At 35.1% G+C, this 12,968-nt stretch overlaps 1 protein-coding gene across 1 annotated transcript; it reads left to right on the top strand.

Annotated features, from left to right (window-relative positions):
* On the top strand, positions 10,298-12,589 carry LOC109728994 (butyrate--CoA ligase AAE11, peroxisomal-like). The gene is made up of 2 exons (XM_020259576.1): positions 10,298-10,601; positions 10,727-12,589. The coding sequence occupies exons 1-2, from the start codon at positions 10,404-10,406 to the stop codon at positions 12,332-12,334; spliced, it is 1,806 nt and encodes a 601-aa protein (XP_020115165.1). The 5' UTR covers positions 10,298-10,403; the 3' UTR covers positions 12,335-12,589.

Here is a 12,968-nt window from a genome sequence, read left to right as displayed (position 1 = left end):
TAAAAAAATTTTCAAATTATTTGACAATATGATCTTTTAATTTTTCTTTTCGCTTTGTTTATTTGTTTAATATTTCAAACGAGTTTAATTTTAAGAAACTATGCATTAAAATTTCTTTCCATACCTATTGTTTTCTAAATCTTTTTTTAATAAAATAAGAATGAAATTTAGATTATTTTGTGATTAAATATGTTGAATTTAAATATTTGCCCACATTTAATTTTTTAAAATTAGTATACAAAATTAATGACTAAGATGAATTCATAATTTTGTTAAACGTATTAAATATGTTAAATTTAAATATTTACCAACATTACAAATGTTTTTAAATAGTCATACAAAATTAATGTCTAAAGTACTAGCACAACTCTAATTTTTTTTTAACATATTAAATATATTTAAATTATAAATTTTTTAACCTACATTCAAAATTTTTTAAATAAGTGATACAAAATTATTGTCTAAACTATATGAATTTAAAAGTTTCTTAAATATATTAAATATGTTGAATTAAAATATTTACCAACATTACAATTTTTTTAAATAGTAATACAAAATTCCTCTAATTTAAATTTCACTTTTAAATTTTAAATATTTAATATTTAAAATTTAAATTCATCGTATTTAGAAATAGAACTATTTCTAAAATTCCTATAATTTAAATTAATGCATAATTTTAGAAACACTAAAACATTTAAAGTAGATGCCTAAATTAATGCCTAATTAATGCATAAATTTGGTTAATCAATTAATTTCTCTAATTAGTGCAATTAATGCCTAAATTTAGGACCTCAATTAAAAGTTCTTTAAATGTTGTATTGTTTAATTACCAAACAAACCTTGAATAAAATAATCTTTTTACCTGCTAAATATTAAAATTACATTTTTACTATATTAATCAACGGTTAAGATCTTTTTTATTATTATTTTTTAAAAGTACGAATCATTTCTCAAGACTAAACAATACTCAGTTTCACATATTATATACTTTGCTCAATTGTTGTTGGTAACTAAAAATATTATTGGATTAAACTCACTACCTCATATCGTATAAAACAACGTTAATCCAAAAACTTAATGGGTGGTTTGGTTCGCAATTATGAAAGATTACTAGGAATAAAAGATATCCGAGAATCTTATTCCTATTCATCCTATTACTAAGAATGTGGAATTCCTGTGCTTGGTTCGCACGGTAATATTAATCTATGTTATTTAATATTACAAAAATATAACAATTAATTAATAATTACATTAAATTAATTTTAAATAATGTTACCAAAAGTTTAACATTTTTTTAGAAAAGATGAGAGAGATATAAGTTAAGAGAGAGAGAGTATATTAAAAAATAAAAAGAAAAATATAGTCGAAATTAGAGGACGTGAGAGAGTTGAAATTTTAGAAAAAGAGAGAGAGAGAGAGAAGAGAAAGCTTAGTTTAGAGAGGAGAAAAAAAAGTTGAATTTTAGAGAGAAAAATAAGTTTAGAGAGAGATATAAGGTTAGAGTGTAAAGAAAAATAATATCAATTAGCCGGCGGGTATGAAGAAAGAAAAAGATTAGACATATTATGATTACCCCAATCCATTAATATGAGGATACCCATCCCCCTCAAGGGAATGAGATTAGTACTTTGGGGTGAATCTTATTCCCAAGTGAATCCAATATTACCAACTAAATTACTTAGTGCGTTTAGCCAAACACCGTCATATTTTTTTATTCTCATTGGATTACTATGAATCTTTAAAAGATAGCGCGAACCAAACGCACCCAATAAGTAATTAGAGAACAACGTTTTTAATGCTTTATGTTAACATTGTGTTTCTATATTGACACACCTAAGTCTTTCAATTGGTTCTGGGTCGTAGCCGTACAACGAAGAAACTCAGTAGTAAACTGTTCCCATGCATATATGTTTCTACATCATGCGCTTGAAATCGTACGTGTTGTCTCCAAAACGAGTTACATATGAGGCCTAATTAAGCTTAGCTTTTGGTCGTAATAGTACAAACGAAGAATTAACTCAAAACAATTCGATGTAGTTGGTTGGGTAAACCCATAGATTTACTCCAGCCAAAAATATAATGAGTATTTATAATATAATTAGCGTAAGCGCTAAAAAATTTAATGACTAATACTCAAAATTCTAAGTTCAAAGTCTATAGTTAATTTTATTTTTTAGATAAAAAAGAACTAAGCAGATGATATGCTATTTCCCTCTTTCAAAATTAAATATTTTGTTCAATATAATTTTAGTGCAAAAGTTTCGAAAAATCTCTTGTTCTTGTGAAATAACTAATATTCAAAGATTTGGAGAGACATGCATGCGCTTGTGAAAACTCTGCACGTAAAAAGACACTGTGCATTCATCTAGAAACATATAGGATAGTGTAATTTACTAGGGTCAAATTTAGAATTTGAATTGTTTGAATCGAATAATGAAAATTTTAAATCATGTTTTGCACATTCATTCTCTTTGGGACTAAACTCGTTTGCTGTTTGATTGGAAAACAAAGGTGGAATAAGGGTCTTATTTCGGTTTATTCTCTCAAACAAATGGGAAACAACAATTCGCCTTATTTCTGAATTTTGGGATTAATCACTTATGAGAATGGGACTACTATTTTCCTTTCTTGTTTTGTCGTTAAATTACAAATTAAGCTTGTAAATATTACTAATAAATATATCGTATACCAAAACTTATTAACTAATTCCCTTAACTCATCAAATTTATAAATATTTAATTAACTATCTAGGTACGTAATTAATTTTTTGTGCGTAATTAACTAGCCAGTTAAATCATTAATTATCTTATGTGCTTATTCCTTAAGTAATATATATTAATTAAGCAATTAGTATTATATATGACAAATCTAATTAGTTTATTAACTAATTATCTAATTGATTAAATAATAAATTAGCATATTAACTTATTTTTTATAGGTAAGTAAATAATTAATGTGGTTCTCTCCATTATCTTGCACAATATTCATAATTAATTAATTATTGATTAAATTATTATTTATTAATATTCAATAATTATTAATTAGATAAAATATTTTTATTTTAAAATTTCAATTACTCCTATTCCACTATGCCAATCTAACTATTAAAATGTTATTTTTCTTATTTTTAAGAATAAGTCAATTCTCAAACATAAAGTTAGTTTAGTTCGGACTTATTTCAAAAATTATATATATACTAGAAAGATAAAAATATATAAAATTCACATGAACTATGGAGTATTTTGAGTTAACTATCTTATTTCAAAATTTTAATTTTATTATACATACATATATTTAATATTTTAATTTTTTTGATTTAAATCAATCAATGGTGCTTTAATTTCATAATTTGTATATACATATATCTTTGTGTGTGTGTTTAGGAATGCAAACGGGACAGATTCGAAGGCAGAAGGGGTCTCTCACCTAGCCCTATTTTTTTTTGGCAAGTCAAAGTGGATTTGCAACGCATTAAATTTTATCTTATTTTTTGTCTCGACTTGTTGCTTTATTTGGGAGTGATCAGAATGGGAGCGAATTTTTGATAGATTGAAATAAATCAACCAAAGAAAGGGATTCTCTACCCTTGCACTATTTTATTTTATTAATGATTCGAGGTTTTTTTTTTTTAAAAAAAAAAATTAGCTTCTACTTTTCGCCCTAGTAAGAAGAACCCATCAGAATCAAAGCTCTATATGTAAATCCGAATCAACTTGCATCTGTACGCATGTTCCCCACCCTACTTCGGAAATATGTACGTATATATTGTTTATTCTCTATTTCAATTCACGTGGCAAACGTTGTACTCCATGCATTGTTATAATGAACCAATAAGGCAAATAGACTCATTCGATTTTGCATCTAAATACACACACTTTTCACACTCTAACACGTGCGATGGGTCCATCATTCTCATCACCTAACATGTGGGCTTCTCGAAAATGTACTGATAAGAGGAAATTGCTATTCTTTGCCAATTTTGGCATACTACATTTTGTCCCTTGGGATATCTACTCTACAGTAAAAACATAAAACTGCATAGGGGCACGCACAAGTTTGATTCCTAAATCCTAACCTGTGTATATATTTTAATGCTAGCATGTGTGTCACGTTTAACTTAGCACAAGGAACCGCGTTTTTTTCATCGATCAATGGAAAGGGATGAAGTAAAATTTCGATCGTAAATATTCACTTTTGTAATTCGGTTCACCGTAATTTAATAACATTAGCATATATTTTGCCCTAATAAGGTCGTTGTTCTGTAACTTCAAACCAACTCAAAAAAACTAGACCCAAATTTCCAAATTGTGAGAACCAAACCTCACCCAAATTGTACTGGATTAAGTCGGGTAATGAATACTAACATCACCTGTACAAAAATTATCACAATTGACGGTTCGCTCTCGGTGTTTTTTTTTTTTTTTTTTTTTTTTTTTTCTTCTGTATCTTTTAAGTGTCTGCTCGACTTAGCTTTTAAAATAACGTCAGTAGTTGGAGCTCCATTCACTACAACAGAATTAGGTTATAGGGACACATGTTTGGGATAAGTGTCCTATTTATCCTAAAATTTAAAAAAACATCTACTAATGCCTAAATATAAAGCCAAATCCGACCAAAAATAAAAGATTATTCTACTCAACCCACCACACCCAGTCCATTTGGCTCGATTACAAACAGAAAAGAAAAAAAAAAAATTAATTACCATCTTTTCTTCTCTTTTCACTCAATCCACTGAAATTCTAGACGAAGAGCCTTTCCTGTCGTCCTCCTCCGCCACCGTAGCCAACGAGATAGAGTTTCGGCGGTTGCTAAATACTTAAATAAGTGTTGGTAAATTAGCAGCACTCTTTTAGGTTATAGCGACACTTTTTAACTGTCACTATATACCTAGCGACCCCACATATAGCAACACTTTTTAAAAGTGTCGGTAATTTTAGTTAGCAGCACTTTTTTGACATGTACTTACATTTAAAAGTGTCGCTATAAACCGTTTTTGTTATAGTGATTGGAGAAATGAAGCTGCTTAGATATCTTTTTATGACCAAAATATAAAATGAGTTTTTAAATTTGCAATACTTAATATTAATGCATATTTTTTTCCGGGCCAACATGTTTGGGAGTTTCAATCCAATCTAACTGCACAAAGCTTAGGATATTTAATTCCGATATAATCATCAGAATCAACCCAATCCAAAACATTACATTTATAGGTTTAGTCCCTAGCTTTTTTTTGTTCTAATTCGTGACGTAATCTCACATCAAATAAAAAAGAGATTATGATTGATAAATTCTAATACTAAGAATTGCACTTAAATATTTTTCACCAATGGTTAGGATTAACGTATTATCAGCGCCAATGAACTGAGTCGTTAAAGTTAGTATCATAGACGGTTGCAAGCCAGAAGTGTGGGATCGGACTCATTTCATTTGATAATTTTTTCGGGCAATGGATTATTCAGTAATAGAATAATAAAAACAATGTATTACTTATTTTGCTTCCCTACTTTTTGCATACGATACACATTGTTTTATATCCGCTACATCATTAGCCATACGACAAAAGATAAGAATAAAAAAAAATTCATCCGTTAATTTTTTTAGAATAAAAACAAATAAAATACTGAGAGCTCCTGGATTCGCTCAATCGATCGATGTTTTTCCCAAAAAAAATAATAAAAAAAATTTATACGTTATTATTACAAGCATATAAGTCCAATTTTGGTTGGTGGGATATATCCCGAGAGTTTTGAAAAAATGACACAACCGTTATTTTGGAATTAATTGCCTTAGGTGACGTATAGTTTAATTATCTTGTAAATGACTTTTAAACTATTAAATTATGTGCTAACATCATTGTTTGTTTACTGTAATTTGACAATCCCATGCGTAGATGCAAAATTAAACGCCACTCCTTTTGTTACCTTGACATCTTCATTTACTTTGAATTTTATACTTAACCCCTAGATGAGACATTATAGCAATCAAATATTAAAAAAAAAGAAAGAAAGAAAGAAATAAAGAAAGAAAGAAGTTTGGTTTTTACCTAGTCAAAACAATTATTTCGTTTAAATTCTTTGGTTAAAATTTGAATTGACCACACGTCGCCAATGTCCTATTACTTAAACGTATTAGGATTAACGATTTCAATATTTGTAGAGATCAATAAATAATTCAAAGATAATATTACTTATATCTACCAAAGTACGTGGCTCGAGATTATCAATCGAAAAGAAACTCTTGAGTCTCTGACCATAGAAAAACCTTTTGCATTGATGGAGTAAAATGATTGGCTACAGTGCATGCACCATGCTATCTGATGTAGGTGAAAATTAAATTAATTTGTTGACCGATGGGTGGAAACTAAAATCAATTTGTTAGGAAATGATCCAAAAATCTTAACATCTCAACTTATATATATATGCATCGTGAAGATCAGATGAACTATAATATAAGCACCGATTACAAAAACTTTATAAACAAAAAATTATGTCATTAAATAACATATATAGAAACTAAACTTAGAACCTCTTAGAGCTGATAAATAAAACTCTATGTCAGGTAGAGAATAGCTTACCAACAGTTCTTAACAATTCAAGGAACTGAAAATACTTAGTTAAGTGATTTATCATTTTATTTTTTTTGTTAGAAGGAGATTAATCTCATATTATAATTGGGGTAAAAACACAAGATATGGAAGTTCCGCGCAATTAAGCGGTTATCATTAGATTATATATTAATAATTCCTGCACTATTTTTTATAAAAATCAATTTTTTGGGGTGACATTTCTTTCCAACTTATAATTAACGATGACATACTTCCTTAAAACTATATAAAATACAAAGATAAGAAAAAAAAAAAGGGACCTAGTTAAGTTACTAGGCTTATCAAATTTGACATCATTAATTTAAAAAAAATATAATCTCATATTACAATTGAATAGGGTAAAACCACAAGCACGTGGAATACAAGTTCCTAGCAAATATTTTTTTTTTTTTTTAAGGAGAAAGATAGCACGCTACCCGCTTCATTCATTGGATTGATAAACTAAGCTACTGAGGTGAGGCAGTCAAAGCCTCGGAGGAAAAAAAAAAAAAAAAAACAACCACCCAAACTACTACAACTACTACATGCGCTGCTTTGCAGGGAGGAAGTGATCCCAATCCTTCATCAACAGTTTGAGCTTGTGAACTACTTGCACCGGGTGCATTTCAATTTTTCTAAAGATTGTATCGTTTCTGGCCTTCCAAACGACCCACTAGTAGTCTACTAATTCGGTTAAATTGTTTCTCAAATAGTGTATTCCTTTCCTATGTACCCATCCACCTGTCCCAAACGGAGATCACGTCATTCCCCAGGTCCCTAGATTGAACGTTCTCCAGACCTATCACTAAAATGAATCTGCTAAAAACACACCGGGTGAATAGGTGGTCCACAGTTTCCCGATCCGTCCCACATAGCACACAAGTTGTGTCCCCTGTCCACCCTCTCTTTACTAGGTTTTTCGCAGAGAATAAGCCAACAGAACACTTTTACTTTAAGGGGCATTTGGAGTCCCTAATCCTGCTCACGTGTGCGTCCCTTATACCCCCTTCGCTTAACGCTGCATAGGTTGATCTAACCGAGAAACGCCTGTCGGTGCTCCGGCGCCAAAATAGTCTGGGGCGCGGTTCATGAGTAAAACTAGCTAGTACCATCTCTCAGGATCCTAGTTCAGTTCCAACCGTTGCTCCCCCAACATTCACTGACTTTCAATTTTTGGTAATCCATCACATTGAAGACCTCTGGGAAGGAAAGTTCCTAGCAATTATTAATGAACATTGTTGCATGGTTCATGCGCCAACAACAACTTAAGTCGTTAACGTGGTCGATCAATCAATAAAAGGAATGGAAAAATTAAAGAGGGAGAAAACGAAGTACGTGGAACAGTTCTTTTTTTCTTTTTTTTTTCCCCTCTCTTTTTCTGGTCGGGGTCTCGTGTTGCTGGAGTTTGCTTAGACCATCCCACCAAGTTGCCTTTAATGAACGAACGAAAAGACCATTTACCATAAGAACTTTTTTCCAAAGAAAAGTGGAGAACAGCATACGATCATGATAAGTTTTTTTTTTTTTTTTTTTTTTTTTTNAGATAGATAGCACGCTACCCGCTTCGTTTATTTCATTTAGAAATAAACTTAGCTGAAAATATGAATCAATTAGGATTCGAACTTGAAATCTCGGATACTAACCACTAAGCCCTTTGTCACTTGCTCTAAGAACAGTTGGTTATATGATCATGATTAGTTAGTCCAGTTTACTTTCAAACATGAGACGGGCAAATAAGATATGGCTAAATTGGATGTGACTAGCTACTAAAAACAAAAATTTGGTGGGAACAATCTTGCCGTATAAGCAAAATCTCATTATAATGATGCTTTTTAGACGACACTTGAAAAAAGCGTTCCCAAACTTCTCCATAATATAGCAAATACTGACGCTTCAAAAGCACTGTCATATGAAATCAATTTATACAATAATAAATTTTACTATTATTTTTTTATTTTTTAATGCTGGAGATGTTAGAATATTAAAAAAGTTTCAAAAAGTTCTGACGCTTTAAAATATTAGAATATATTTTACCGACGCTTGGCATAAGCGTCAGTATATAAGTGACGATTCTTTATTTACTAGTGTTTTCAAATATGATGCTAAACTATATTAGAACATTTTTAAGTATTTTATAAATATGAAAAAAGTATCCTTAAATGTTAATTTTTTTATAGTGTTGAATGCAAGGCTGTCCTATTCGCCTCGTTATCACATAAATTAAAGACACATGCATGGTAGATAAAATGGTCTCGTGTTATTTGAAACCGTTCTTTTCTAATTTCTTTTTTTTTTCTTTTTTTCTTAACTTGTCTCCATGTTCCATTTGATTAATAAAATATGCTTACTTAAGAATATATAGTGACAAAAGGTCAGAATAGGATGCATGTATTGAATTCAAATTCTACACACTTATAGTTTTATTTTAGTTGAATCTCTCAAAAGAAAAAGTCTCGATCAAGTCGAGATGTGAGGGACGTTTAAAATACAAAATAGTAAAATAGTGTTCACATCCAGCTTAAGTTTTTAAATATTTTAAGTGGTTATTTCGTATTCTTAAAATTTTAAGTTAGATATTTTGAAGTCTCAAAATTTGAAAAATGTTTCACTTTAGCTCCAATCCTTTCAAACCTAATTATTACATTTAGCAATTCTTAATATCATTTCATATTTTAATTCCATCAATATTCACTCAGTTACGTATAATTTTTTTTTCTACTTACAAATTATTAGATTGCTGGATTGGAAGTATAAGTCTATAAGATCCACAAAAGAAACTAATTTAGTTTCACCCAAAATGTTGCATGCATGATTTTAATTTAAACAATATATGGTCTACAACTCAAAATGAATTGTAAACTTTTTTTTTTTTTTTTACAATTTTTATCATAACCACGACCCCATTTTTTTTCTTACTAAATATATATTTTTTTTAGAGAAAGATAACAGGCCGCTTCGTTTATTTTTCTTTAGAAATAAGCTTAGTTGAAAATATTTATCAACTATAATTCGAATTTGGGACTGAGTATCAATCACCAAATCTTTTGTCACTTGTGGTATCTATTTCTCAAAAAAAAAAAATAGTAATTTTCCGATTTGTGGAATTCCTAAATCGCCACTATATATCCTTTCCTTTCAATATCTCCCTTCCTTCCTTGAAAAGACTCGTTAAACCAAAAGTAAGAGCATCAGCAGTCAACAGTCAACGTTCAACCCACTAATTTTTTATATCCTGCAATTTCCCTACACTCTCCCCCTGCACCTCCTCCCTGCACAAATCACATGGGCCTTATTTTTGCTTCACATTATCACAAATTAATTAATCCCACACTAAACATTTACCATTCTAATTTATTTTCAGATTTACAATTAACTGGGAATTATTGGGTAAATTAACTTTCCAATTAATTACCTATCAACTATTAACAGCAAATAAATTAGCTGCGCGACTTGCTAAAGCCTGTTTAGCATCATTTAAGTTTTTTTAAAAAATCATTGATATTATTTAATGTATTTTTTTTTTTTTTTTGAAACGGTCGATATCAAATGATGTAATTAATGCTGAAAAATATGATGTAAGACTTAGAATGCAATTTTCTCATTTCAAATCGGTTTTAATATTAGTGGGCCCGTATACATTTTGATTCCACGCTCTCTTTCTATATAAAGCATGTACAACCCTGCCTCTTAGAACTCGCACACTCTCATCTTGGCTCTTTTTGCACTAGTAACTAATAAACACATCTCCTGCACCCTTGTTCTCTCAACTCCAACTCGAGTAACCTAAAAAGTTTCGTTGAGGAGATCGATTGAGCCACTCATGGATCAATTGCCTAAATGCGGAGCTAACTACATCCCCCTTACACCCGTCACCTTCTTGCGGAGGGCGGCCGCCGTCTACGCGGATCGCCCGTCCGTCATCTACGAGCGCACCTGCTTCACCTGGAAGCAGACGTACGACCGCTGCTGTCGCCTCGCTGCTTCTCTCCGATCTCTCGGCATTTCCAAAAACGATGTGGTAAGTGCCATCAGAAATATTGTAACGCATTTTTTTTATGCTAGCTTATAATGCATGGTCGCGTATTTTTTTTCTTATTTTTTATAATATATATATTTTTGACGTATCTAAATATATATACATAGGTTTCTGTTCTTGCGCCGAATGTTCCGGCACTTTATGAGATGCACTTCGCGGTGCCGATGGCCGGGGCGGTGCTCAACACCATAAACATGCGGCTCAATGCGGCGAACGTGGCCGGGCTGCTGAAGCACTCGGAGGCCAAGGTGTTCTTCGTCGACTACGAATTCGTCGGCCTCGCCGCCGACGCCATCCGCCACCTGGCGTCCGGCTCGGGTGCTAACCCCCGCCTCCCTCTCCTAGTCCTGATCGATGACGTCGACGCCCCGACCGGCGCGCGCTTCGGCGAGGCGGAGTACGAACTGCTGGTGGCGAGCGGCGACCCGGGCAGGTTCCCGCCGGTGGCGGTGGAGGACGAGTGGGACCCGATCGCGCTGAACTACACGTCGGGCACGACGTCGGCACCGAAGGGGGTTGTGTACAGCCACCGGGGGGCGTACCTGAGCACCCTGGCGCTGCTCCTGCAGTGGGGGGTGGGCGCGGCCCCGGTGTACCTGTGGACCCTCCCCATGTTCCACTGCAACGGCTGGACCTTCACGTGGGGGGTCGCGGCGCGCGGCGGCGCCAACGTGTGCCTCCGGGGGACGGCGGCGCGCGACGTCTACCGCGCCATCGCCGAGCGCGGGGTGACCCACATGTGCTGCGCGCCCGTCATCTTCGGCATGCTGCTCGACGCCGCCGAGTCCGACCGCAGGCCCCTGGCCAACGTGGTCGAAGTGCTGACCGGCGGCGCCCCGCCCCCCGCGGCGCTCCTGGAGAGCATCGAGAGCCTCGGCTTCCGCGTGACGCACGCCTACGGGCTCACGGAGGCCACGGGCCCAGCGCTGGTGTGCGAGTGGCCCGGCGAGTGGGACCGCCTCCCCGTGCAGGACCGGGCGCGGCTCAAGGCCCGCCAGGGCATCAGCGCGCTCTGCCTCGGCGACGTCGATGTCAAGCATGCCGACACCATGCGGAGCGTCCCCCGCGACGGCGCCACCCTCGGCGAGATCGTCCTCCGGGGGAGCAGCATCATGAAGGGCTACTACAAGAACGAGGCCGACACCGCCGCTGCGTTCAGAGACGGGTGGTTCCTCACCGGAGACGTCGGGGTCATCCACCCGGACGGGTACGTCGAGATAAAGGACCGGTCCAAGGACGTGATTATATCGGGGGGCGAGAACATCAGCAGCGTCGAGGTCGAAGCCGTGCTCTACCGCCACCCGATGGTGCGCGAGGCCGCCGTGGTGGCGATGCCGCACCCGCGGTGGGGCGAGACGCCCTGCGCCTTCCTAGCGCTGAAGAAGGAGTACGCCAACGGCGGCGGAGGCGTGGTCGAGGAGGACGACATCATTTCCTACTGCAGGGACAACATGCCCAAGTTCATGGCGCCGCGCAAGGTGGTGTTCTTGGAGGAGCTGCCAAAGACGTCGACGGGGAAGATACAGAAGTTCGTATTGAGAGAAGAGGCGCGCTCGCTTCAAAGCATCGACGAAAGGATGCGGACGCCACCGCAGGGGGCGGCCGTGGCGGCGGCAAAGGAGAAAGGGGCGGTCAAGGTGGTTGGTGGCAACAACGGTAGAAACAGTAGACCGGTGAACCAAGTGCAGGAGGTGCATGCCATGTCCCGGCTTTGACTTTGACTTTTACTTTGACTGCGGGTGTTGACCCAGCCCGTACACCGAACGAACTCGTGTCTACTACTATTCAGCACGCCTCACTTTTGCTGTGTGAGGTTCAGATAATAATAATGTTTTAAAAAAAGCAAGTAGGGAACGCTACGAAAGTGTAGTGTGATAGAGGAAAAAAACAGAATATGCTTTTTTTTTTTGTAATAATTAATTAGATGTAAAGGAAGTGCTAAATAATGCTTTGAGAATCTGCGTCTGCGTCGGACCATTGTGTTCACGCCATTAGTGCTTACTGCAACCTATCTTATTATTATGGTTATTAAAAAATAATTTTATTATATTTTGCTCTCGGAAAAAAAAAAAAGTGACGAGCTGAAAATAAATGATGTGGTATAAGTGCTACAATATATATAGACTTTCTTCACAACATAGGGCATGTTTGTTTGAGTGGAATTAAGTAAAGAGGGAGAATGCCGTTTTCGCCATCAACGATCACTACCGTTGTTTGGTTCTTTGTAAAATGGTTATGGTCAAAACATGAGTTAACCTAAAACGGTAGGCCAAAATCAATTATGGTGATAGAGATAAAAAAAATAATAAAATAATATATTAGATAAAATAGTTATATTTAAATATATTT

The sequence above is a fragment of the Ananas comosus genome, linkage group 25 (genome assembly GCF_001540865.1).
Source record: "Ananas comosus cultivar F153 linkage group 25, ASM154086v1, whole genome shotgun sequence".
NCBI lineage: Eukaryota > Viridiplantae > Streptophyta > Magnoliopsida > Poales > Bromeliaceae > Ananas > Ananas comosus.
Note: the sequence above shows the minus strand (reverse complement) of the source record. Positions and strands in the feature narration are given on the sequence as shown.

Excerpts from the sequence above, each read along its gene's own strand:
- LOC109728994 (XM_020259576.1), top strand. The coding sequence starts at position 10,404 with ATGGATCAATTGCCTAAATGCGGAGCTAACTACATCCCCCTTACACCC. Across the intron at positions 10,602-10,726 it reads GCATTTCCAAAAACGATGTG|GTTTCTGTTCTTGCGCCGAA; the intron begins GTAAGTGCCATC and ends ATATATACATAG.